The sequence below is a fragment of the Trichechus manatus genome, unplaced genomic scaffold, assembly GCF_000243295.1.
Source record: "Trichechus manatus latirostris isolate Lorelei unplaced genomic scaffold, TriManLat1.0 scaffold00001, whole genome shotgun sequence".
Classification (NCBI taxonomy): domain Eukaryota; kingdom Metazoa; phylum Chordata; class Mammalia; order Sirenia; family Trichechidae; genus Trichechus; species Trichechus manatus.
Window position 1 is genome coordinate 28,402,238 of NW_004443937.1, and position 26,961 is coordinate 28,429,198.

Below are 26,961 nucleotides of genomic sequence, written 5' to 3' on the forward strand. Positions count from 1 at the left end.
CTCCTCAGCCCTGCTGGTGTAGTTTGGAAGTAACTATAGACAGTATGTAAATGAATGGTCTTTCCATGGACACTGTTCCAATAAAACTTTACTTGTGGACACTGAGCCTGAAATTTGAATTTCATGTATTTTTTACATGTTACAAAAAATTATTCTTCTTTTGATTTGTTGTCAGTCATTTCAAAATGCAACATCATTTTTAGCTCATGAACCATACAAAAACAGGTGGCAGGTCAGATTTGGTCTATGGCTATTGTTGCTGACCTCTGCCCTAGAGTATTCCTTCCCTAGAGGTGTGGCTTGAAAATGAACTAAAAATATTTCAAGGTCTATACCTTGTCATGGTAACACACGCACACACACACGCACACACAGAGTGTTCTGGCTTCTATTGGTGTATAATAAACTACCTCAAAACTTGGTGGTTTAAAACAACCAACTTTTGTCACATTTTGTGGGCCAGGAATTCAGGGCTCATCTGGGAGACTCATCTCTGCTTCACAAGACATTAGCTGGAGCAGCTCGAATGGGGATGGAGGATCCACTCTGAGATGACCCACTCACGGCTGGCAAGTTGCAGCTGCCTGCTGACTGACTGGGAGCTTAGTTAGGGCTGTTGGTCAGAGTCCTTGGTTCCTCTCCATGGGCTATTGGGGTTTTTTCACAGCCTAACAGCTGGTTTCCAAGATTGGATATTCCAAAAGCCAGGAAGTGCAAGCTGCCGGCTTAAGGCCTAGACATTTAAACTGGCACAACAACACTTCTGTTGTACTCCATTTGTCAGAGCAGCCACTGACCTGCCCAGACTCAAGGGGAAGGGACATAGACACCTCTCAGTGGAAAGAGGGGCATAGTATTTGTAGCCATTTTTAATGTAGATGCCTAAGGCCTGCAGGTCAGGGAGGGGCACATTGGCAGGAACCCACTGTGGAGCTTGTGTGTGCCTATGCCTGGCTCTGGCTCAGAGAGGACCCAGAACGAGGAACCAGGACCACGGAACCACTCTTCTGGTCCCGACAGCTGGAGGTGACCACAGCAGAGCCCTTTGGAGATACTTCTGAGGTAGACAACAAAATTTGATTATCTGTGAGTGAAGAGGTATGGGAAAGGAAATTGAGAGCATCATAATAAAATACAGGATCTCAGCTGCAGGCAGATAGACCTCAAGGCTTTCCCTGATTGCCAGACCTCTCAAAACTTTGTAGAAACACATTCACTTCAACTGTTGATTAAAAGCATTGTCTTGAGGGATTTTTTGTTTTAAGTTGGTGACAGTGCTACTTAAGGCTTGGGCCTGAGGAACAATTGCTCCATGTCCACAATTAAACCTGTCTGAGTGAGGAGGCGAGCTGTGGGTGGGGCTGGGAATGAGGTGGGCATATAATAGGCCTTGTTTGTTATTGTGTTTTTGGCTGATGAAAGAAGTTGGAGTGGGACAGGCAGATGCCAAGAGCACCCAGGCTCAAGATAACCACTGATGGTCCAGGTGTGAGGTTGGGCGAAGTAGCTCGGCCTCCTAGTGGACCCCCTCATTGCCTGTGTCCTTGTACTTCCTTCCGCTTCCCTGCTGGCCCCCTTTCCTTAAGTCATGACTTATTCTTAGGGTGGCCTTGTGATCTCAGGGGCAGCCATACTTCTGAAGATCCTGATCCATGTAGCAGCTCACTTTCACAGAGGTCTTTCTGGTTTGCAGAGCATTTGCCCAAGGTTTCCATGTGACCTTCATAGTACCCCAGCGGGTTGAACCTTTAGATGAAGAGCAACAGTTTTGGAGGTTACTTTTTTTTTCCAACTTCAAATTTGATTCTCTGAATGCCCAAACCCTGCAGTGGCTGCCCCTATCCCAGTGGCCATTGGAACGTTTTATTGGGTTATTCCTGATCAGAGGCGTTTTGAACTGATACATTGAGCCAGGTATTTGCCATGACAGATGGAGAGACTTAATTAACAGGCTTATTCCCCAAGGGAGTAAAGAGATTTTCCTGGGAAAATGTGTTTTATTTGAGCGTATTTATCTGCATATGGAAAACAGACCAGTTAGTATTTGATCAGCCTGTAGTAAAATGAGGGTGTGACTCTTCACCCCAAACAGTCTTGCCATCAGGGCTGTGTGGGCCAGAGAGTCAGAAGGTTTCGAAGGCCTGACCTCACTAATTCCAGGAGCTTTGGTTTCCCCGTCTGTAAAAGAGAGTTGAAAAGATCTGTATTGAAGGAGTTTTTTCTCTCATTATAGTTATGATGCATAAATGTACACTATAGAAAATATAGAAAAGGGAAAAATGAAATCTCTTATGGTTCCTACCACACAGGGTGAACTCCTCCATTGTTTTCTGTGCCCACACGCAGACTGGACTTTTTTTTTTTTGCTGACTACTAGTTGCCATTGAGTTGATTCTGACTCATAGTGACCCTATAGGGCCGGGTAGAACTGCCCCATAGTGTTTCCAAGGAGTAGTTGGTGGATTTGAACTGCCAACCTTTTGGTTAGCAGCCGTAGCTCTTAACCATTGTGCCACCAGGGCTCCTGGATCAATCTCGTTTCATTCACTGTACCTTGAATCTTTTCCCCGTGGTCATTATGTATGCTTTGGGAATGTAATTTTTAATGGCTGCCCAGTATTCTTGCCTATGTGAGCAAGATTTCAGCCCTTTGTCCCAAAGAGCCTTGTGGCCCCCAAATCATATCCAGGGGTCATCATTGCCGCCCCTCATCTAAGCTGCCACTGTTGCTCACCTCTTCCCAGGCCCCCCGCCTCCATTCTTGAGCTCTCAATCTGTTCTCCACACGGAGGTGAGGGACATCTTTCTTTTTAAAGCTTAAATCTATTCAAAATCCCCCATTACTGAGCCTCACTTAGGATCAAATCCCACGTGATCCAGCCTCTGGTCTTCTGTCCCTTCCCCCGGCATACCGTGCTTTGGCCACACCAACCCCTTTCTGCCCCTGGAACACACCAAGCTCAGGCCCGCCCCCGACCTCTGGCTGTTTGTTCTGTCTGCATGGGCACTGTGCCTCTTTCAGGCTCACCTTGAACATCATCTGGGGCATAGGAGCCTTTTCCCTCCACCCTGGCAAAAGCAGCTTTCCCGTAAAACCCTATGTTATCTTCCTCTTTCTGTGCTTGAATTTCTTGTTTTTTGTTAGTCTGCATGTTTGCCTCTCATGACATAGTAGGTTTTCAAATATTTGTGGACTGGCAGAGGGAATGAGGGCCCCTTCAGTGCCCATGAAGCTGCTATGGACTGTCAAAGCCCACTCAATGCCCAGCCTGTGTCAGGGGCAGCAAGAGACTTAAGGCCTTGTGGTGTCCCATGGCCTTGTACCACCCTGGGCCCTATTACACACATACACACACACTTGCAGACTTGGCTACTTGGCTATATAGACTTGGCCTTTTGCTGTATTTTCTGCATTGAGAAGTGGCCCCCAGCCTGCCCTTCTGACTCTTAGCCATATGTTTATCCATTATTAGATCAGACTCACTGTTTCCTAGTTTTTAATGGATTATAACTCATTGTTGTCCTTAATTATTGTGGTGTTCAAATTGTCCCGGATTTGGCCATTAGGGGTTCCTTTTAGCTAACTCCTTTGTTCTTGTGATGTGTCCCTGTTGATTTTTTAAGCACTTCCTTATTTTCTGGCATAACAAGATGCTCCAGACTCATACCCAGTCTCCCTCAGTCATTTCTCCGAGGAGTCTGGTTTCTTTTAGTGGGGAATGATATTAGGGGCCAAGATCTGAGTGCTAGGTAAGCTCATTGCTACTGGGATTTCTTTGCTTTTGGGCCCTTCAACAGTGTGGCTCCATTTTTAGATGACAAAGTGGTGGCTAAGTGACTTATCCCAGACCACAAAAGCTTTTCTGTAGGAACAGAGTTAGCTTAGAAGGAGCCCTGTGGAGCTTCCAAGGAGCCCTTGGAAGGAGCTTCCTGATGAGCCCTCTGGTTTTATAAGGTATTATCTCCAGGTGACTGGTCTATTTATTTTGTATATCAACATGCTTTGGAATTGTAATTTAATGCTTTGTGTTAGTTGGTTTTAGATGACTACCGCCCTAGTTGTCTGTTGTCTCTTACCCCTGGCACTGCAGGGCTGAGGAAAGGAGAGACTCTGGGCCTGCCCTTGGCATAGATGGTGTTGTATGTGATGGGACAAGTCTGTGGCACAGGCTGCTTGCACAAAGGCATCTTTGAACCAGAGCAGAAGCTAACCTACCATACGGGCCCGGAAATGGTCATAAAGTAAATGGCTGGTTTATGCTTCTGGCATTTGGGAGAGAGCCTGTGAAGGTTGCAGGGCCAGGGGTTTGGGAGAACAGGGACGACCCTGGCTATGTAGTGAAAGGCAGTACCTGGCTGGTAGGATATCCAGTGTTCCCAGTGCAGTGTTCTGGGTATTTGGCACAGGGCTGGTTCAAAGTAGGTGCCTAATTAAAATCTTCTTGTGAGTTGTAGCATTATCAGAAATGGGACAGTGAGAGGAGGAGTCGTGTGGTGGTTGTGGGGAGCAGAGCTGCATGTGGGAAATTTGGGAAGGAGCTGCCAGGAGGATGTTGAGGCAGGCTCTTGGGCAGACAGAGGCCGATGCCTGCTCAGAGGGGGTTGTTGATTTGGGTGACAGATGAATGGAGAGAGAGAAGCAAGTCTGTAGGGGAGTCTGCAGGGGTTTTTCCCAAATGCCAAAGGAGGAAAGAGCTGGTGAGGAACTGAAGTGAGAGGGGCTGGTCCTGGCCTGGCGTCCCCCTAAACCTTATGTGGGCTTCCCAGGTGAGGGTTGGTCTTTTAGCCTACTTGGACATGGCTGAGTTGCCTAATGAGGATGCACAGATGGAGTGGTCTATCCAGAGATCTGGTGAGATTGTGGGACCTGGTTGTCATACTTGCTGATTGGTCAGGGGATGTGCGTAGATGCAGATTGGTGGTGGATTAATGTTTGCAAAACAGCTGTGAATAACAGGCTGTTGAAGGGGCAGAAAATTAAAGTGTCATTGTAAGCGAGCTGTCCCAGTTGCCTGCAAAGCCTTGTTTGACTTGCGTGGGCTGTTAGTTATGCTGATGATTTCAGGAGGTTGTGGCACGGCAGCTCTGGGAGTCCCAGTGGGTGTGGGGTCAGCCAGATATGCCCATTGGTTGTGCCCATCGGGTAACATCAGCTCCTGAAGCAAAGGCTTCTGTGCTTTGTACAGCAGCTTGCAGGAGAAAGAAGAGGTATGTACCTGCCTGGAGAGTGTGGCCCTGAGAGCCTGGATCTTTCCTTCTGCCTCATGCCTGAGACCCTTTCGTGTCCTGCCAACCCTTGTCCAGTCTCAGCCTAGCTGACACTTGCTGCTTCCCCTGTCATTTTCCAGCTCTGCCTGGAGAATCGGCTGATTTGCTGTTATTGAGCCCAGTGAACTCGCAGGTGGGCTCTGTTGACCTGACTTCGTAAGAAGGGTCTGTGGGCTGCTTCTGGGCCCTCATCCAGCATAGCCTTCTAGGGAGACTGGGGCGGCGAGGCTCCTGTCGCCTCTCCTGTGGCCTCATGTGTCCCTGAAGCAGATGGTCTTGGCATGTGCTCCCTTGGACCTGACTGGATTCCTGTCTGCAAAGCTCATCCCAGGTCCTCACTATCCTTCGCTCTCATAGCTGTTTATGGATCTGAGAGCATCCTCCCTCCCCCACAGAAGCCAGCTTTGCCTTCGCTCTGCTGTCCCAGGCTGGCCACAGTGTAAGTCACACATCCTGACTCTTCTCTTCCTCGGGATTTGCACTGGCTCCCTGCAGGCACCTCTCTTCTGACTTGAGGAAGTGTGGAACTGACTGAAGAAGGGTCGTGTTTGCATCTCATAAAATGACTGGTGGGCTGCCTCTCTAGAGTCTCCTTGGACGTGTTATTTTCGTAGGGCCTGCGATGATGGCTTTTTATGCCTGCTTCCCCCTCAGCCTCTTTGCCCAGAGACAATGTGGACTTTCCCTCGGCCCAAGATGTCGGCAGGCTGGGAGCAACCCTTCCTGGGACTGTGCTCTCGGCTGCTGGCGTGGGCCCTGATTGTTCCCCCGAGAACAATGGACACTCTTTTTGGCCAGGAAGGGGAGCTTATGAAAGGAGCATTTCTTTGAATGCTTGAGAGCTTTGTGGCGACCTCGCCTGCGTGAGATGAACTGCAGTTTCTTCCTGCCTTGAGTGGGTGTTCGCCGGCTCTGAATGGACCCCTTGTGAACACAGCACACCGGGAAATGCCGGTTGGCAGTGGAAGGCGTCATTGGGGGTGGGTTGTCAGAATGGCATTTGCCCAAACTCATCAACCCAAATACTTATGGAAAATATAGGCTTCTGTTTAAAAAAAAATTATTGATAAGAACTGAAAGAGAATGTGGCAAAGTGAAAATAGATGATGTCAGGGCTCAGGGTTAAGGGGCTGACTGAGAATTTTAGTGGCTGTTTGTGTTAAGCTGTTCCTTACTTTGGGGAGAGAAAGAATGTTTTGTTTTTAGATGAGAACAGTTAACATCAGATAAAATGCTTCATAGCCCAGACCAGAGGAGTATGGCCTGGGCTGGACAGGTTGTGTTCAGAACATGATCCTGTGGCTTTGGCCTTGTGGTGGCAACTGTGTGCTGGTTTCAGGTTTGCAAACCCTTGTGGGCATGGTTCTGCGTTACTATGCAAAGTGAAGGTCCCCACACCTACTTCCACCATAGTTCCTCACCTTATATGGGACAAGGGCCTGGCCCACATGTGGTCAGAGGCTTTCTTGCTCACTGGTGCTGTCTTCCTGCATCCTGGCCAGGTGACTGCCCATGGGCATCATTCACAGAAGCTGAACTTGGCCACAGAGCAGCTTTGTCTCCTTGACATGGTTCATAGCACAGACATAGGATCACCCTGAGTGTGAATCAGCACCAACGGGGCTGTGATAAAGCCCATCCACGTTCTCTGGGTTTCAGAAGGCAATGGTCATATAATTAAATAATTTGGCCCTAATGAGACTCCAAGGAGTCCTGGTGGCACAGTGGTTAAGCACTTGGCTGCTAACCGAAAGATTGGTGGTTTGACCATGAGCTGCTCCATGGGAGAAAGATGTGGCAGTCTGCTTCTGTAAAGATTTACAGCCTTGGAAACCCTACGGGCAGTTCTTTTCTGTCCTACAGGGTCACTGTGAGTTAGAATCGACTGGATGGCAGTGGTTTGGTTTTTGGTAGTGAGAGTCCAATTCTTCAGTTTTATCTTTCAGCCGAGTCTGACTGACTGGCTCAGACAGTGGGTGGAAACCTGCTTTTTGATGAAGGACTAAGTAATGGAAGCTTCTCTGCTCATTTGCTGTCTCCAGGTGTGGAATGGTACTGGTTTGGGGTTAGAGACTTTGCTTGTGTTTCATGGCGTTTAGTGCCTATAGGTGCTGTATCTATCCAACCAAGTGTTTGATGGTCTACTGTGTGGGAAAGGACACCAGCAGAGCAGCTGGAGGGAGTGTCCCCCAGCTGAAGCGGGGGGGGGGTCAGTTACTAGGCATCTGCTAGCACAGACTGAGGAGTGACCAGAATCTTCAGATTTGGCCGTCCCGTGGCCGTTGGTCATGGTAATTCCTTGTGGGCATCACTGATCTTTAGAATTACTTATGGGACTACCCAGGTTTTGTGTTTTTGATTCTTAATGTTTTGGGGTACACTTCAGGGGTCAGGATTTCTAAAGCTAGGTGTGCTGCTATGTGAGATCTTGTTTTCCTCAGCACTGGGCTCGTCTTCCATCTCAGAAGCATGTCCTCTCTGAGGGTTACTAAAACTGGAAAGGTTTCTGGACCTTTCTGGATGGCCTCTGAGCTGGACTTTGTGATCCTGTTAAACCAGACTTCATCCTGCAGTGTCTGCATCCTGCAGATGTACCCACTAAGTGGCTGAAGGCTCCTCTCCAAGATGGCAGCTTTATAAGGTCAGTAGGCCTTGACTTCCACAGCTCCAAGGCATGTTGGTGTTTGGTAATGGATGGTCAAGTGACCTGAAACCCTGCAGGAGTTCTGTGGGTGGGACCAGCCTGTCACTCCAAATGCACATGCTGATGATGATGAGAACCTCACACAGAGCCCCGATTCCTGCCTCTTGCCTACCTTTTCTGGTCTGGTGGCCCTTAGGGAGTTAATTGTGGGTGATTATGGTAAACCTAGGGCAGAAATTTTTATATTGAGTATATTGAGACTCTAAGGGTAGTCAAAATCCCATGTGCAAATATGCCAGGATTGAGGACACCTGTCTTAGACCAAAGAGGTGGATGCTGGTCTTTGGGCTATCGCTTGCAATAAGTCTTCCCCTCCCCAGTGCTCCCCAGATTTTCATCCACTCCTGGCAGATAGGTTTTGACAGTCAAGCAAGTTCCTGAAGGGTCCCCAGCCTTGGCCTGGGCCTAGCCTCAGTGGCATCGATCTTGTTAGGATCCTGGCCTCCCTTGCTTTGGCCTCCCCACTTCCCTTTGATGGTTTGAGCTTCTGCTTTGGGGTATGAACAGGGAGACAAGTGCTCGCTGTGTGCTGGGTCCAGAGCCAGTTGGGAAGGAGGACAGGGAGTGGAGGCTGGACATCCCCTGGGCCTGTTTGTGCTACAGCCTCACGTTGTGCACTGGGTCCTCTCACAGCCCACGGGGAGCAGGCGGGAACCAGCACTGATGGAGAGTCTACTGTGTGCCTGACGCGAGAATCACAAGGATGGGATTTCCCCCCGCCGGTGTTACAGATGAGAACACTGGGGCAGAGGTTGGGTCAAACCTCAGCCTGTGTAGAGCTGGGATTTCAGCCAAGCGCACCTGGAGATGGCTTCCCATCAGGTGGGCTGTCGTTAGAAGGTTGAGTCCTGACTCATCCTGGGGGCATGCCTCCCAGAAGCTTTCATATCCCACTTCACCCTTAGGCCCGAACGGAAGAGAAGTGGTCCAGAACCTGTAAGTTTTGGAAGCTGGGGAGGGTGTCCGGGGTCCTCATGGCTGAGGGGACTACATACTTTGTTAGGGTGGAGCAGGTGTTGCCCCCCCACCCCAGCACCTCCATGGTGAGCTGGGCCCTGAGCTGGGTGCCCCTGGGAGGGAGGGGCCACTTGGCATCTAGTGGAATCTGGGGGGGGAATATAGACACTGCCAGCCCTTCAGGCATGTTCATACTTCTAGGTCAGGGGCTTTCCCCAAGTAGCCTTGAAAATGCAGAAGTGCCAGCTTGCCTGTGACTTGCCAAGTTCCTTGTGGAAATCGGGTTTGTTTTGCTTCCTGTGGCCTTTCTATTAAAATGAATCATTGGCCCTCAGCGTGCTTTCTGGGCCTGACGTTCCCAGTACCAGGATGCCCAGAGGTGCTGGGATTTTAGAACTTTCTGATTAGTACCTGTCTTTCCTGTCTGAGGATCTGAGGAGTACCCAGGACCCTAGGGGCTACCTGTTTCTGGGCTGTAGATCCAAGCTGGACACCTTCCCTGTGGCCAGAGTATGACTGGGGCTCGGAGCCCCTGAGGAGCAAGAATCTGCAGAGGAGAAGGAGATGTGCAGGTTGGGGAAGCTTGGTTCTGTTTTTCTGGCGTGGCCTGCCGCAGAAGTCTATAAAGCTGTGGGTAGATGATAGTTGAAGAATTTATTTTCAGTAATCAAAATAAAGCTACTAATTCTTTTCTCCTGTCTCCCAGTTTGAAATTGAGCATTATAACTGCTTTGGTGAAATCTGGGATTTTCTTTAATGTTTGTTACTTGGCATAGCTTTAAATAAGTGTGTCTTCCAAGTGTGGCTGTGTGGGAGACTTGGCCAAAGAGTGGCCTGTGTTTGTTCCATAGGAGATGTCTGACAACAGAACTTTGGCTGTTGAGGTCAGCAGAATAGGAAGTGAGCCGGGCTGGGAAGCTTCCAGGAGGTGGAGTCCTTCTCTGTTTGCTGCGTTATAAGGAGCCCACATGTAGCTGGAGATAGATATGCAGGAGCAGCAGAGCTGCCCTCTCATCTATGCTGATGGACACAGGGCTGGTTAACCACTCAGGAATGTCCCATGGGCCTAGCTAGCCAGTCAGCACCCACTTCTGGAGCCTCTCCTCTCTCTTGATCCTCTCACGGCCTGTCCAGTCTCCTCTGCAGGTGGCTTCTCCTTGGCTGGCTTCACCCAAAGCTCCATTCCAGGCCCTCCCTCTGCCAGGTGAGCTCTCCTTCCATGTGGTTAGGAAACTCTTGAGTGTCTATGCCCTGGCTCACCACCTCCTCACCTCTCAGGACCTCCACTCCTATGCCATCCGTGTAAAACATCTCATGGTTCCCAGAACACTCCATTTGGGCCTTACACCTTTGCTTCCTGTTTTTGCAAAACAAGAGCATTCAGCGTTTGCTTTATGTATTCACATGCAGTTGTGACCATTCAGCATTTGCTTTATGTATTCACATGCAGTTGTGACAGTTTTCATATTTAACATAAATTAACTGAAACAAATTGAAAGCAGAAGTCTTTCAGCCCAACAGTTGAAATTAGTGTTACTTTTATAGTTAAAGATGTCTTAAAAGAGAAATGTATTTACTGTTTTTCATGGATTTGAAGACATCCATTTTTACGTATGTTTAACATTTCTGACGTTAACTGTGTTTGCAGTGGATGGTGAGTGACAGGGTAGGAGTGATTCTTAGTGGTACATTGATGATGGTGCACCTTAGATGATAGAATGTGACGTCGTAAAGAATGTTCATCACTCACTCAGTGAGTGGCTCAGAAAACAATCAGGAAAGGACAATCTCATTAATAGTAAGTCCTAATAATATCAGTCATCTTCACTTGGGTTTTTTCTGGAGGTAGGAAACCTGTTAAAATGCGGAAGGTCTCTGGTCTATGATAAGGTTTGTGGGATTGCATGTTCCTTGGACGTCTGGGTCCTGGCTGGAAAGAGTAGGTGTGACCCTGGGTCTTCTCAGTCACCCAGACCGCTGGCTCTTAGAAGGAAGAAGCCTGGGGAGCTGGAGTTGCTGGGGAGCTCAGCAGGCATAGCTCTGGCCTTGTTGCCACAAGGAAGAAAGTATGTCATTGTCCCTGTAATGGCAAGCACTGGCCATGAAGGGGGTGATTCCTGGGCTGCAGCTGGCAGTGAGATGTGCTGTCCGTTGGCCAACTTGTCTCTGGACTTGGTGGGTTAAGGCAAAGGAGCTGAGAGTATCTTTGGGCAGACCAGAGAACAGGCACCACCTTTTTTGCACTGGGGGCAGGAGTAGGTATACACCAAAGATAAGAGGAGCCGAAGACGGGGCCTGAGCAAAAGGCAAGTCTTGTTTCCCTCTTCTCAGCTGATGGTGGAAGTTTCTGTGGTGACATTCCTTTTGGTGCCTTCAGTATTACCAGTTACGTTCCCATGGAAAAAGACTTCTACACTGAAATAAGTCTGGGAGGTGCTGTTGGGTGGAACAAGGGGATAGGCTCTTTAGAGCCTGTGGCCTGCTTCTGTGCCTGGGCTCTCCAAGGGCAGTGGTGGACCCTGTCCATTTCCCAGCTTGGCTGACTACAGAACCTGTCTTTTACAGGGACCAGAGCTCCTCGGGATGCATCTGATAAACACTGTTCTAGAATCATCATTTCCAGTCCCCTCACCCTGAGCACTACAGTTTTTGTTGAGGCTTGAGAAGCAGGGTTAATTAGCATTCACAACTAACTTTGCTTTGCTACACAAATGTGCCCCACTACACTTGAATGTAACGTGATGGTCATAAAATGAGTCAGTGGGGGCTTTGGGCCTTCCCGTGTACCCAGGTCTGTGTGCCCAGCCCTGGCGTTCACTTCTGATGAGGCTGGAAAGGAGTGCCGAGGGCTGGGATGAGACACTCAGATTTGATTCTGCCGGCAGAGTGGGTGAGTAAGTAGCAGGGTGTGTCACTGGAATAAAAATCTTCAGCATCCAGTGAGCTCTGTGTCATCATTCCTTTGGGCTGAGATGTATGTTTGAGTGCCAGTGCAGCTGTCCCCCTGCCATGTGGCCTTGGGTGAATCGTTTGCCTTCCAAGCTAGCCTACCTGGCAGCCCCAGTCTTTCATGACAAGTAAAAGGATTGGTTATGCCTCTCTGGGGATGGGGAGTTAGTTCTCCCGGTAGGAGTTCTGAGTTATGCCTTAGGCCTATCACACACTTCAGGCTAGGCCACTGATGAGCTATAGTGATCATTTTCAGGTTGTGCAGACAGTAGCACTTGTAACTTACGTCTGTGTCTCTTCTAGGTATCGGCGGCAGGGAAGGAGACCTTGCCATCCTGGCTGCACTGGGACCCAAAGAGCCACGCCCTGGAGGGCCTTCCCCTGGACACTGACAAGGGTGTGCACTACATCTCGGTGAGTGCTGCACGGCTAGGGGCCAACGGGAGCCACATCCCCCAGAGCTCCAGCGTGTTCTCCATTGAGGTCTACCCTGAAGACCACAGCGAGCCACAGTCTGTGCGGGCGGCATCACCAGAACCTGGCGAGGTGGTGTCATCTACCTGTGCTGCCGATGAGCCTCTGACTGTCCTGACAGTGATTCTGGATGCCGACCTCACCAAGATGACCCCAAAGCAAAGGATTGACCTCCTGCACAGCATGCAGAGCTTCTCAGGAGTGGAGCTTCACAACATGAAGTTGGTGCCAGTGGTGAATAACAGACTGTTTGACATGTCAGCCTTCATGGCTGGCCCAGGAAATGCAAAAAAGGTGGTGGAGAATGGGGCCCTGCTCTCCTGGAGGCTGGGCTGTTCCCTGAACCAGAACAGTGTGCCTGACATCCGTGGGGTAGAGGCCCCTGCCAGGGAGGGCACCATGTCTGCCCAGCTTGGCTATCCTGTGGTGGGTTGGCACATTGCCAACAAGAAGCCCCCTCTCCCCAAACGCCTCAGGAGGCAGATACATGCCACACCCACCCCTGTGACTGCCATTGGTCCCCCAACCACAGCCATCCAGGAGCCACCTTCCAGGATCGTGCCTACACCCACATCTCCAGCTATAGCTCCACCAACAGACACCATGGCTCCTCCAGTCAGGGATCCTGTTCCTGGGAAGCCCACAGTCACCATTAGGACTCGAGGTGCCATCGTTCAGACCCCAACCCTAGGCCCTATCCAGCCCACTCGAGTGTCAGAAGCCAGCATCACGGTTTCTGGCCAGATCCGCCCAACAATGACCATTCCTGGCTATGTGGAGCCCACAGCAGTTGCTACCCCGCCCACAACCACCACTAAAAAGCCACGAGTATCCACCCCAAAACCAGCCATGCCTTCAACTGACTCCTCAACCACCACAACTCGCAGGCCGACCAAGAAGCCACGGACATCCCGACCAGTGTCCCGGGTCACCACCAAAACTTCCATCACCAGATTGGAAACAGCCTCCCCACCCACTCGCATCCGTACCACTACCAGTGGGGTGCCCCGGGGAGGAGAGCCCAACCAGGCGCCAGAGCTCAAGAACCATATTGACAGGGTAGATGCCTGGGTTGGTACCTACTTTGAGGTGAAAATCCCGCCAGACACATTCTACGACAAGGAGGACACCACCACTGACAAGCTGAAGCTGACCCTGAAGCTGCGGGAGCAGCAGCTGGTGGGTGAGAGGTCCTGGGTACAGTTCAACAGCAACAGCCAGCTCATGTACGGCCTGCCTGACAGCAGCCACGTGGGCAAGCATGAGTATTTCATGCACGCCACAGACAAAGGGGGCCTCTCGGCTGTGGATGCCTTCGAGATCCATGTCCACAAACGCCCTCAAGGGGACAGGGCTCCTGCGCGGTTCAGTGCCAAATTTGTGGGCGACCCAGCACCAGTGGTGAATGACATCCACAAGAGGATTGCCCTGGTGAAGAAGCTGGCTTTTGCTTTTGGGGACCGCAACTGCAGCACCATCACCCTGCAGAATATCACCCGGGGCTCCATTGTGGTGGAATGGACCAACAACACACTGCCCCTGGAGCCCTGCCCCAAGGAGCAGATCACAGGGCTGAGCCGCAGGATCGCCGAGGATGACGGGAAGCCGCGGCTAGCTTTCTCCAATGCCCTGGAACCCGACTACAAGGCCTTGAGTGTTGCTGTGATGGGCTCAGGCAGCTGCCGGCATCTGCAGTTTATCCCTGTGGCATCACCCAGGAAGGTGCCTTCAGAGGCACCGCCCACAGAGGTGCCGGACAGGGACCCTGAGAAGAGCAGTGAGGATGACGTCTACCTGCACACGGTCATTCCAGCTGTGGTGGTTGCAGCCATCCTGCTCATCGCCGGCATCATTGCAATGATCTGCTACCGCAAGAAGCGGAAGGGCAAGCTCACACTGGAGGACCAGGCCACCTTCATCAAGAAGGGCGTGCCCATCATCTTTGCGGATGAGCTGGATGACTCCAAGCCCCCACCCTCCTCCAGCATGCCACTCATCCTGCAGGAGGAGAAAGCCCCCCTGCCCCCTCCCGAGTACCCCAACCAGAGCGTGCCCGAGACCACTCCTCTGAATCAGGACACTGTGGGAGAGTACACACCCCTGCGAGATGAGGATCCCAACGCGCCTCCCTACCAGCCCCCTCCGCCCTTCACAGCCCCCATGGAGGGCAAGGGCTCCCGTCCCAAGAACATGACCCCATACCGGTCACCCCCTCCCTATGTCCCCCCTTAACCCACAAGCGCCTGGGTGGAGGCAGGGGTAGGGCAAGGGCCTGGAGACAACATGCTGTTGTCTGTGGAAACCGGTGGCCTGCAGACCATCGCCCACCGGAAGCCAACACCCGACCTAGCACACACAGACACACGTGGGGCCTGGACAAGCCCGCCCTCTCTGGTCCTCCTAAACCCCAAAGCAGCTGGAGAGACTTTGGGGACTTTTTTATTTTTATTTTTTGCCTAACAGCTTTTTGTTTGTTCATAGAAAATTCTTCGCTGCGTTTTTGATGGCTGGCTCTGAAAGCACTGTTTGGAGTAGAGGTAGATGGAGGGAGCGAGGAACCGTGAATGAACTCGCAGGCAGTGCTGGGTGGCCTCCCGGCTCTCTGCGTTTTGCCTTTAACACTAACTGTACTGTTTTTTCTATTCACGTGTGTCTAGCTGCAGGATGTAACATGGAAAACAGTAGCTAAAGATTAAATTCAAAGGACTTTCAGAAGTTAAGGTTAAGTTTTTACATTTAATCTGCTGTTTACCTAAACTTGTATGTATAATTTTTGGGAGGGTATGGGGAGTTGCTTTGCTAAAAATAAGCTCCCAGGGTGTTTCAAACTTAGAGAAGACCAAGGGACAGTATTTTTTATCAAAGGAATCCTATTTTTTCACACTACGTAAACTTGGTTGCTCTGATACCCCAGAGCCTGATTGGGGGCCTCCTGGCCCTGCCTAAGGGGCCAGGGCCCTGGTGCTGTGCTTGCTCTCCTGCTGTTGCCAGGGGCCAGAAGCTGGGGGGGCCTCTTGGGCCAAGGACACCCCCACCCCATGCACGCTGTCGGCCCACCACCAAGGGGTCTTCATTTCCAGGGAAAAAGAACTCCAAGAGGCAGCGGTGGCCATGGCCCCAAACCTAGGTGCTCCAGGGTGGGCCAGCTGCTTGTGGAGGTTCCTGGGGAGGTCGAGGGACTCGACCACATCAACCTGTTTTCTTTTTTTCCTTCTTTTGTGTTTTTTTTCCCCCCTCCTAAAAGGTAATCATGGTTTTTGAAACACTCAGTGGGGGACATTTTGGTGAAGATGCAATATTTTTATGTCATGTGATGCTCCTTCCTCACTTGACCTTGGCCGCTTTGTCCCAACAGTCCACAGCCCCACCCCACCCCTTTTCTCTGGCGCTCCAGTCCCAGGCCTCTTGGGCCTGAATGGCTGGAAAAGGTCTGGTGGTTGGGGAGGAGTGCCAGCAATAGTTCATAGTAAAAATCTGTGGGCTCTCAAAGCTAATTTTTTACTAAAGTTTTTATACAGTCTCAAATTGTTTATTAAAAAAAAGATTAAAAATGGTGATGCTTACAGCAGTTTGTACAAGCTCTTAGTGTTGATTCCGTGGAACTGACGGCTTTGCTCATTTTGATCCCCCCCCCCCCTTTTCATAACAGTTTAAATTCTGTGATTACACTGGGACTTCTTTTGCCTTTTTTAGCAGAACGTCCGTCCATCCATCTGCATCTCTGTCCCATGACTCAGGGGCACCCACTCTGCTTCGATTCTCCTCCTTTGGAAGAAACTATTTTGAACCTGATTTTTCTTGACCATCTGAGAGTCATTTTGGGTACCTTTTAGGGAGGAATGCCTTTTGCAATAATGTTTCCCATCCCTGATCCGGGGCGGGTGGGTGGACCCAGGCTCCCTTTGCACACCAGGCAGCCACTTCTAAGCCATATTGACAGTTTTGCAGAGGGTTTGTGTGTGCTGCTTCAGGAGGGGAGGGCCGGCAGTAGGGTCTGGGGGCCTGCACCCACCGCTCACTGAAGGGCGTTTCCCGTTACAGCTTCTCCCACAAGCCCGGCCCCACTCCCCTGCCCTGGTGCAGGAGGGTACTCTAGAGTGAGCACTACCCTTTTCAGGGGAGCCTGTAGGTGAGGGCTCAGTGGACCACTGTGACTGGGCCTGTGCCTCCAGGCCTTGGTCCAAGCCAGGGTTTCTCTGATGCCCCAGAGTCAGGAGCACAAGTGGGATCTGACCTGGTGAGATTATTTCTGATGACCTCATCAAAAAATAATTCCCAGTGTTCCAGGTGAGGGCCTTTGAAAGGCCTTCCAAACAGCTCCGTTGCCCCTAGCAACCCCACCAACGGGCACTGCCACGCAGAGACATGGCTGGCCTAGAATGGTCTGTTGCCATAGCAACTGGAGGCAAAGGGGCAGTGAACAGAATAACAACAGCAACAATGCCCTTGCAGGCAGCCTCCTCCCCTGAGAGCCAGGCTGGCGATGGCCGCTGGACTCTGTGAGACAGAGCCAATCTCACTTTAAAGTGTTCACCAATTACTGACGTGTTTTTATTTCCTTCTGTATGATTTTAAGGTGTTTTCTGCATTCTGTATAGAAACATATCAAACTAAATAAAAGCAGTTTCTTTATTACAATGCTGCTGCCTCTGAGTGTGTGTTTCCTTGCCCCCTGCATGAGTTTTGGGACATCACTTGTGAGGGCTGGAGTCCCTGTGACAGAAGAATGAAGGGTTCTGGCCAAGCCCACTTTGAGGTGGCTTTTGAGTAGCTGGCCTGATGGCCTCCACACAACTTTACCATTTCTGTGCCCCTGGGAGGGTTGGGGGTGTGCCCAGAAGCTCTGCCGAAACGCAAGCCCCCCATGTTGCCACTTCTGCCTATGAAACATGTCTCCTTGAGCCTCAGTTTCCTCATCTGTGAGGCGAGATGGCAGAGAAACCTGCCTGTCCTGGGCAGGAAGGATGATGGGAAAGGTCCTATCAAAAGCTCCCACAGAGTGGGTAAACCCCTTCAGCTCCTGGGCAGGGTCCCTTAGTCTGGGCATCTGTGAAGATGGAGACCTGGGGATGTGTCTGTGGGTGGTGCTCCACTGCCTGTGGGCTTGAGGCTGGCCAGTCTCCCAAGCAATCTAAAGGCAGGTTTGGTCTTGAGGCCAGGAGAAGGGGAGAATGGCTGCTTGTGCTGCCCTGGGTGGGCCTGTAGATCCCGGGAGGCTGCCCCCAAGTGCCTTGCCTGGGATGGACAGGCCAGCTGGGTAGGCTGAGCATGATTCTGCCCAGGAAGGGGCTGGTGGGTTATCCTGGGACACTGCCCTGGAGTGGGAGGCAAGGGAAGCAGCAGCTGTGCCTTCAGAGGCAGGATGGTCACAGAACAACTAGTGCCTCTACTGGGCTCACCCCTGCCCCCACTGGGTCCTCGCCATCTCCCCCTGCAACCCTCAGGCTGTGCCTTCTGCTCAATCTGCAAGACCTTGAGCAGAGGCTGGTCCCATATTGCAGATAGAGCCTCGTCCAAGCGTGTGGAGTGGTTGAAAGTCAACTATTTGTGAAGCTAGGACTTGAGTGCACACCATGTTGTTAGTGCCAGGAAAGGCTGTCCCTCTAGGCCTAGTGGCAGGGGCCCAGGAAAGGACTTATCTTTCAGCCACCCTTTGTTCTCCTGGCCTCAGGAAGTTGTGTTTAACTTCTAACGAGAAGCCACTGGGTCATGAGTGAACTACTATCCTGAACTAGATTGAGGGGATCTCTGGTCTCTGCAGACAACAGTATGGTCAGCAGGGCAGGAAGAAAAGCCACAGACCTCTTCCCTGCCCTGCTTTCCTTTGAGGAGAGTTGTTTGGCCTGGCAAACCCTTGCCCCCCAGCCCTCCTGCCAAATCCCTGTGACCTATTGGTGGGAGGGTGGAGACTGGGGGGTGTGGACTACTTTTGAACTGGAGAGGGTGGTGGAGGGAAAGAGTAGGAAGGGAGGAAATGGTGGGTAGGGGACTGTTAGGTTAGGCCCACAGGAATCTGTCTGCCTACCTGCCTCTGACCCAGAGCAAATTCCCAGGATCCCTGGCTTTCTCATCTGTGAGATGGGGACAGTGCTGGCCTCCAAGGGATTCTGGGACACTCTGGGGACTGGGGGATAAAGTTAGGGTAATGGATCTCTCTCAGTAGGTCTGCTTGCTTGCAAAAGGGGCAGAGAATCTGAGCAGATCTAGAGGGATCTGCACTCTCTCCTGGTAAAAAAGGTGCTGCCTTGGGCCAAGATACTTAGGCCCAGGCTTGAGGCAGGGCTGCTGGCTGGGGAATCTTGGGGTGCCCAGGAGCTCCTGATGGCCTGGCTCTCTAGAAAACCACCAGGCTGTTGGGGATTGGAGGTACCACACAACCTGCCTCATGCAGCCCCCGGCCTTGCCTTCCCTTGGGTCCAACAAACTGAACAAGCTCCTGGCAGAGGCCCCTCCAAAGCACGGAAGGTCCCACTCAAGCATCAGTCTGTCTAGGGTGAGCTTTGCTGCTCTGCTGCTCTTTGTATTACTCTATCAAAAATCCAGATTGGCTGGTGATTTACTCTTTCCCTACTTTGTTTCAGCTTACCTTCTCAACCACCATCTTGAGGCAAGGTGACTGAGATCCAGAGAGGGTAGGGCATTGGCCCAGATTGTTCAGCCAGCACAAGGCAGGTTCAAATCTGTGACCCAAATGCTTCAGGGGGTTTTATAACATGTTCATAATGTAGAGCATCAAAGAATTATTTGAAGCCCCCATTGGAGGATGCTGGGTACCATTTTCCTGACAGGGACCTTAGAGGCCCAGAAGGGAAGACAAGAGATTCACAGTGGGGGTGCCCATCCTTGGAAGTGGGGTGCTCCTGCAGGAAGGCAGAAAAACTGGTCCCACTGCCCATAGCTTTGGTGGAGGAGACCATAGAGTCTCAGCTGGGGGTGGAGAGGAGCGAAGTTGGTCTGGCCGTTTCTCTGTGGAAAGCTCTGTGTGGTCAGGACGGTGCTCCTGAGTAGGTTCCGGGGCGGGGGGTGGGGGCGGCTCTCAACTTTATTGGTGGCTTTACGTGCCCCCTAGATGAGCCCAGAGTGCCAGCAGTTCTGGACCGAGTAGATGGATAGGGGACAGTACCCGCGGGTTCCCAGGAGGTGGCACCAGAGACCTTGTTAAGACAGCCAGCGATGGCCTGGGCTGTGGGAGGAGTTAAGTGACGCCGCTGGCGTGGAGAAAGACTGAGTTTGGAGAGGCCGGCTGTCGGTGGGACTGAGGCCTTTGCGGGAGGACACGGCCGACCTAGGAGAAAAGTGGAGCTGAGTGGGGCGGACACGCGACAAAGGCCTAAGGGACTGGTGTGACGAGCGAGGCTGTGGGCAGGGATAAGGCCGTAGGGCAGGCAGACCCCGGCCGCGGACTGGTGGTAGAACCGGGCCCGTCTCCACTTGCTCGACACAAGGTGGAGTCCTCGAAGAATCCCTAAAGAGTCTGAGAGCATCAGGACGAGTATAGTTGGAGCTCAGAGCCTGTTTTTCTTCAGGGCCCTTCTCCCACGGAAAGGAAAGTCCACAGAGAATAACCAAAAAGCCAAACCTGTTGCCGTCGAGTCGATTCTCACTCATAGTGACCCTAGAGGACAGAGTAGAACTGCCCCATAGAGTTTTCAAGGAGCGCCTGGTGGATTCTAACTGCCGACTTTTTGGTTAGAGCCGTAGCTCTTAACCACACTGTACCACCAGGGTTTCCCTACAGGAAATAGGAGGGGTGAATCTGGGGCCCAGGCTTCTGGATGGTTTCTACTCCTGAGGCCCACCAGCAAACCTCGAATTCAGATGTATGTGGGCAGGAACCAAAAAGGAGTGGGGACACCTGAAGCCCCAGAGAACACCTTTCCCAAAGCTGTCTCCACAGCCCTGGAATTGCACTGGGACAGTGAGGAATGTCCAGTGGGCAGCTGGCTGGATGGTGCTCCCAGGACTGAGCATGCTGTTGCCTTCTATCTTGATAGTGTCGGTCTCAGGCTGTAGAGGGCAAAGCCTAAGTTTGGTGCCAAAATAGCTCTGAACTCAGGCCAGGCCAGCTCTCTCTCCAGGGAGTAGAATCCAGTAGTCCAGGATCACTCCCCACTTCCCTCAGAACCTTCATTGCAAAGGGTGTTGGGAGAGGGAGGTGCACAAAAGGACTGGCTCTAACCCATGACAGCCAAAGGTTGGGGGGCTTCTACTGGGGATTGGCAGCAATTTAACTGTGGATGTGCTTCGGGGAGGAGACTGCCTTTGTTCTGGCTGCACTCACCCTCAGGGAAAATGTGCCTGGTTGGGCTAGACAAGGAGCTGGGCCTGGGGAATGCTGAAGGGGATACACATACTCCTGTGCTTATTTGAGGAGTACATGGGGTGTGTGTGTGGCCAGGGAGAGCAGCTCTGCTTTCCTGTATCCAGTGTAATGATTAGAGGCTGAGGAGGCATCAACTATGACCCCAATAGCTCTGACCTAGCAACCACTGTGCCTCCAAGCCCTGTCCTGGACCCCAGGCAGCATATCTACTTAGTCCCGGACCTCCTCAGAGAGGCCTGGGGCCAGGCAGGGCCAGAAGAAGGAGTACTCACTTTGTGAGCCCCAAGAGGATTGCTGGAACAGAACTAGGAGTGAGGATGGGTTTGGTCTGAATCAGCAAAGACGGGGGGCGAGGGCAGGCTCAGATGACCATGTGGCCTTTCTGCTCTCTCAGTGGCAGATGGAGGATGTCCTTTGCCCAGCCTTGCTAGGAATTCCTTGGTCTGCACTGTCAGCTCATTGTCAGAAAGACTGCCTTCCCAGAAAGCTGATGCCCATGCCAGGCCTACCAGCTGGAGGGGTTATTAATACATAAATAGCAGTGGTAACCCAGATGTTGCTGCTCAACTGATACCTACTGCCACCCACCCCAGAACCTGGGGGAACCAGGGAGGGTTCTCATTAGCCCTCCTCAGACTACCTGAAGTATGACTTCAGTCCTCACAGCCTGGCCTGGTGATGCTACAGCCAGACCGCTGCTGCAGGGCAGGACTGTGGTCCTGTACTGAGGGCCAGAGGTCAAGCCCTCCAGATTCAGGGAATAGCAGCCAGGCAAAGGTCAGTCTTGGAGACTGCATGTTCAGTGAGGGCAGAGTAGACTTGGCCTTTAGTTTCTGTTGTATCCTTGGGGCCTAGCACGGCGCTGTCCTTTTCCTAGGGCTTAAAAAGTACCAGTCACCCCAGACACCCTTTTAGCTCAGTAGTGAAGTTATCGCCGAGGTTCACCATTCAGCCTGGGAGTGGATAGCCCCGTAAAACCAAATGAGACTAACGAGGTACAGGAGTCCAGTGACAAGGGCCAGAAGGCAGAAGGGGACAAGGAAGCTGGTGATAGGGAACCCAAGGTTGAGTAAGGATATTGTTGATGTGTTGTGAGATTGTTAACCATTGTCATAGGGCAACATTTGTAGTAACTGTTAAATGAGAAACTATTTTGTTCTGTAAGCCTTCATCTTAAGTGAGAATAACAGCACAATTCGAAGAGCGTAGTCAATGTCACTGAACTGTGCATGTAGACATTTTTGAAATGGTGTATCTTTGGCTATGTGTATTTTCACCAAAAAAAAAAAAAAAAAGGTTGAGAAGTTAGAGGGTTGACATATTGTGGGGTTGTTAACCAATGTCATAAAACAACATGTGTACTACTGTTTCATGAGAAACTATTTGTTCTGTAAGCCTTCACCTGAAGTACAATAAAAAAAAAATTTAAAAAGAAAAAAGAAAATAAAAAAAGTACCAGTCAAATTTAACTGAATTGAAACCATCCATCCTGACAGAGGTCCAGGGAACTATGGACCTTTCTATTTGCTCCAGGATTTTGTTTCACCATGAGAGACACCCCCCCCCCCACCTTTTATTTATCTTTCCTGGGAGGCAGGGGATCTTCCAGCAGTTCCTGGGAGCTGCCTGGGTACTCAGTAGAGATGAATTATTCTATCACAGTCTACACTGACCAGACAAAGATAGAGCTCAGTGTTGCTCAGTGGAGAGAGTGGCTATGTCCCGTGGCCTGAGATTCCTGGTGGTAAAGGATGATTCTCAGTAAGGTCCTTGGGTTTGCAGTAGTAGAGCCACACAGGGGTCAGGAGGCAGGGCCCCTCTAAGATGCTCCTCTGCAGACATGAGGAACTGAGCCTGATGGAGGGGCTGCACAAGCTGCCCCTTCCCCTGGACTGTCCGAGTTATGTCTGAACTTCTGTTGCCTGGAGTAGGACATGTGGCTGGTCAGAAGGCACAAGGGCATGACCTTCCACCTAGACCTGTTCTCCCTCTGTCCATGGAACAGAGGTGGTTGGGAGACGTCATGGGAAGTGAGATACTAGTGGAAAGGATCGGAATAGGGATTGAGGTGGAATTTTCTAGTTTATTTTCTCTCTCTCCTTCTGCAAACTGAGCTCCTGGAGGGCAGGCCCCACAGTCTTCTCTGAGCCTTGCACTGATAGGAGCTGGGTACATACTGGCTGAAGCAGAGGATGAGCGCCTGAATGCTTGAGCAAGACAGGCAAAGCCAGCGCGAAGGCCCGTCTGTGGGAGTGCAGAGGGGCAAGGAAAGCGGCATGTTTTGACTTGGATGCTTACAACTTAGAGAAACCATGGCTTCATTATTTGTTCTTGTCATAACAAGCCTTCAGAAGCATGTAACTCTAATAGCAATGGGGCTTAATTAGCCTTCTTGGGAGCAACGCATGGGCGGTAGGGTTAGGCTGGTGGTAAACATTTCTGACGATTTTTTACTGGCTTTTTTCCCATAATACAAGTAAGATAGTAAGATTTGCACATTGCAACAGGAAAAGAATTATGCATACAAGGCATCCAGCAATTTCTACCCAGGGCCATGGGCCAGCTGAGGGCCCTAGTACGTAGGCAAGGTTGTCCAGGCCAGCCCAGGTAAGCTGCTCCAGGATAAAGACTGGGTCTTTTGTTTGTAGCCTCATGCCAGCCTGAGGCTTACTTGGGGAGCAGCCTTATCCCCCATGCTAGTGGGTGGTGCCGACAAGCCTCAGCCAGGAAGGAAAACCTCTGCTTCTTTAGGCTTCCTTCCTTCCTCTTCAGTTGTTTTTCCTTCCCAGAGGAAGAGTGGGGCAGGGAGCCAACTTCATGAGTTGCTTCTCATTGGGAGGTGTGACAGGCCTCAGCAGCACTACAGCAGAAAGGATGCAGAGCTTAGGCAGCACCACAGACAGGAGCTGGTTCTCCCAGCTTCTCTGGTACAGTCCAGAATTGTCCTCATTCTTCTCTTCCTCTCCTGCCCTGTTCTCTTCCACCTCCACTCACTCTACCTCTTTTCTTGCCTGCAAGGTTTGCCATTCTTCTTCCCCCCATTGGCATCTTCATCTTTGAATCCTGAGCCTCCCCGTGGAGGCTGCTATGCTGAAAGCATGAGCCCAGAGTGAACTCGACTATGTGGAGAAGCAGTACAAACCCAGTTTGCACTCTGTCTCTCATGGCTGATTTGTATGTTTCCTTGCCCATTGCCCAAGTAGCCTCTGGGTGCAGCTCATGGGTGTCTGCCATCTCTTCATTCTCCTAAGATTTGCCTTCCAAATCACTGATCATTTCCACCAATCCCAGCTGCAAGCTGGCTCTGGCTGGGCCTTTTCCTACCTGGATGGATTTTTTTATTCCACCTCTCTGATCCTCTAACGTATCTGAGAGCACAGGCTGAAGAAGCACAGTGGACATGTCCATCCATCAGTTCTGTTTTGGCGTGTAGACTGATTCTCCTCCCTTCCGGCTTTTCTTCAAAATGCTACCACATAAATACCTTTAGCAAGAGAAGGTTTACAGGACTGGGAAACTCCTGCAGGATCTTCATGTCCATCCATTTCCTGGCGGGACAGCAGCTAGACCCAAGAGGGAATGGTACCAGGCACACTACACAGCTGGTTTGCACAAACAGAGGAAGAACTGTTTGTTCTCGCTACAAAGAACAGTCCAGCCTAGTGAATTCTCCTAGGTAAGTGCAGACAGCTCATCGACAACCCGGCATGAGGAAGAACTCTAGATGCAACCGCTGTAACCTCCCCATTACTTATTAGGTAAATAGCCTAAATGCAGTGATGCAAAAGCTGCAACCAAAAGTCCATGTGGGGTGCTTTTAAACCTGGTGGTTGGTGGAACTCCTTGGAAGTGCAGGGGAAGGAAACACTCAGAATACTGTGAAGAACCTATGCTGTGGCCTGAGGGCCTGCTGAGGGCCCGTCAAGTGGATACAAGTTAGACAAGGCCCTGCTGTTGAGGAGCCCCCAGTCTAAGTCAACAGGAAGAAAATGCCCCTAGATTGAGTAAGAATGGGAGACTGAATAAGAGCCCCAGACAACCAGAGGCTGGCACCATCCCATGGCACATACAGCGGCTGGGCGGGAGCCCCTGGGAGTAGCAGGGGTGGATATAGACTGACAGGCATGTTCCCCTAGGGATGCTCCTCAGAGGAAGTGGAACTGGGAGAATTTGAGAGGAGGGGAGGGGCACCACTAACCCACATTTCCTCCTGGGTCCACTGTGCTATGCCCTTTGTCACCAAGACAGCAGAGACCCTGGAGGTCTGCTAACAGCTGGGAATCTACTCTGAGAAGGGCAACTCCCCAGGCCTGCTGGCTGGGTAGGGCTAATTACCCCCATGGGAACCAGGGGCATGCTGATCTACATCTGCGGAAAACCACAGCTCTTGTGGCTTTTGCAAAAACAAAAACAAAAATCCTTCTCTTTCTCCTTCCAAGTAGCCCAACTCACACTGACCGGTGTCTGTGAAGTCAGAAGGGCCTGGTTTGGGCCTAGGTCAGGCCATTGGCCTGCAGGTAGTACCTGTGTGCATATTATTCCCCAGGAGTATAAAGGCATGACTCAAATCCCAGACCACTCTACTCTCACAACCTCCCATGTTAGAGGGACTACTATTATTCTACTTCGTTGTTGTTGTGTGCTGTTGAGTCAATTCTGATTCACAGCAACCCTATAGGACAGAGTAGAACTGCCCCATAGGCTGGTGGGTTTGAACTGCTGACCTTCTGGTTAGCAGCTGAGCACTTAACCGTTGCATCACTAGGGCTCATGTTAACTTTACAGGTTAGGAAATGGAGGCTTGGATAGCCTAAGTCAACTGCCAGGGTCCCAGCCAGGAAGTGGTGGGGCAGGAATGTGGATCCATGTAAAGCCTACACTAGACGTGCACAGTCATCACCAGACACTCCTGAAACTGCCACAGCCTGTTGCACAGGAGGAAACACAGCAAGGACCATCATAATGCAGACAGAAGGGCCCTCCTTGTCCCAGGCAGTCCAGCAAATCCAGGCAGCTTAGCTCAAAGGGCAGCAGATGTAAAGTCAGGAGAAAACACCAGGATGTGGGGTTCTTTTATTTCCTCTCTCTCTTACCCATTCCATCCCAGAGTTTGGGAGGATCAGCCCAAAGCGTATATGGGAAGGCCTAGCCAGAGTTCTGAGCCCTCCTTCCCAGAGTGATGGACACAGCTCTGGTCTGTCTATCGGGCTGGCTATCAGAGGTCACGGGGATCCCTGGATTATTTCAGGTCAGGTTAGAACTGCTGACATGTCATCTGATATATTATCATTATTAGGAAAATTAAATGGGTTTGTAAAATGGGTCCAAGTTTACTCAAGCTGACTTTTACACAGCCATGATTTATGAAGCCACAGATAGTTTGGAATATAGTCTGGGTCTTCTAGGAAATTATTCTCCCTCACAAAAGCACAGGCTCGTGTGAAGAGCTTTTTGGAAGAGCATCCTAGCAGTGTGCGAGGAGTAGTATTTGTAAACGTGAGGGAATGGAAAATAATCTGGTAAACTCTCAGATGAACGCAGAGACAGCCTGCAGCCCCTCATCTAGACAGTCGCTGGGAGGCACAGCTAAAGGCCTCCCAGAAACGTCAACTCTTCTCCATCCGCAAAGTCACTGTCCCGCGCCTGCTGAAGAGGCCTCCCAGCGGGCTGCACAACAGCCTGGACACGCCCTCACCTCTCCTGGTCCACCCTGGTCCTGTGCCGTGGGACCAGGCCTCAGTCTCAAGCCCCAGCGGTTCACACCGCCATCTGGATAAGTCCTCACTTCCCAGCTGGCCTTTGGGATCCTCACAATCCCTCCCTACCACCTATCGCCCGCTAACTCTTCGTCCTTTCACCACCTTGTGCCTCTGAATACCCTTGTTCCTTTGCCTTTCCAGCTCCTGCACATCCTCTGAGGCCACACGCGGATGGCCCCTTTCTGAGGCCTGCCCCCACGACGCCCGCCGCTGCGGCACTGAGTTTACCCGGGGAGAGCCCCTACTCTCCAGCTCCCCAGGGCAGAGTGCGCCACGGATTCCAAGGCACTGCAGCGCAACGCCCCCGCGGTCTCTTCTCGGGGCCGGAGCCCCGCTATCCCCGCACAGTGGAACGCTCCCACCGTTGAGCCTCGCCGGGAGCTACCACAGGCTACGTCGACCCCGGAAAGCGCATGCGCGGGGGCCAACGGCCATTTCCCGGTGACCTCACAGCTAGCGCCTGGACACACATCCTCGCGAGCTGGCGGGAGCGCGCGGGGTGGGGAGGGGCGGGGCGAGCGTGGGGG

General features: G+C 51.5%; 2 protein-coding genes across 7 annotated transcripts in view; both read left to right on the forward strand.

Moving 5' to 3' along the window:
* Nucleotides 1–16,993, forward strand: part of DAG1 (dystroglycan 1) — a 65,879-nt gene extending 48,886 nt beyond the window's left edge. For 4 of the 6 annotated variants that reach the window (XM_023726892.1, XM_023726899.1, XM_023726906.1 and 1 more), the window contains one exon: nt 12,182–15,135. In XM_023726892.1, the coding sequence (XP_023582660.1) occupies nt 12,182–14,584 (2,403 nt within the window). In that variant the 3' untranslated portion in view covers nt 14,585–15,135. Of the gene's footprint in view, nt 1–12,181 lie in introns of all 6 variants that reach the window. The other 2 variants (XM_004368534.1, XM_004368535.1) reach the window with 1 other exon arrangement.
* Nucleotides 16,994–24,382: 7,389 nt separating this feature from the next.
* The window catches only part of BSN (bassoon presynaptic cytomatrix protein), a 109,536-nt gene continuing 106,957 nt past the window's right edge, over nt 24,383–26,961 (forward strand). Inside the window, exons 1-3 of the mRNA XM_004368726.1 lie at nt 24,383–24,410; nt 26,242–26,398; nt 26,576–26,700. Coding sequence (XP_004368783.1) covers nt 24,383–24,410; nt 26,242–26,398; nt 26,576–26,700 — 310 coding nt within the window. The remainder of the gene's footprint in view (nt 24,411–26,241; nt 26,399–26,575; nt 26,701–26,961) is intronic.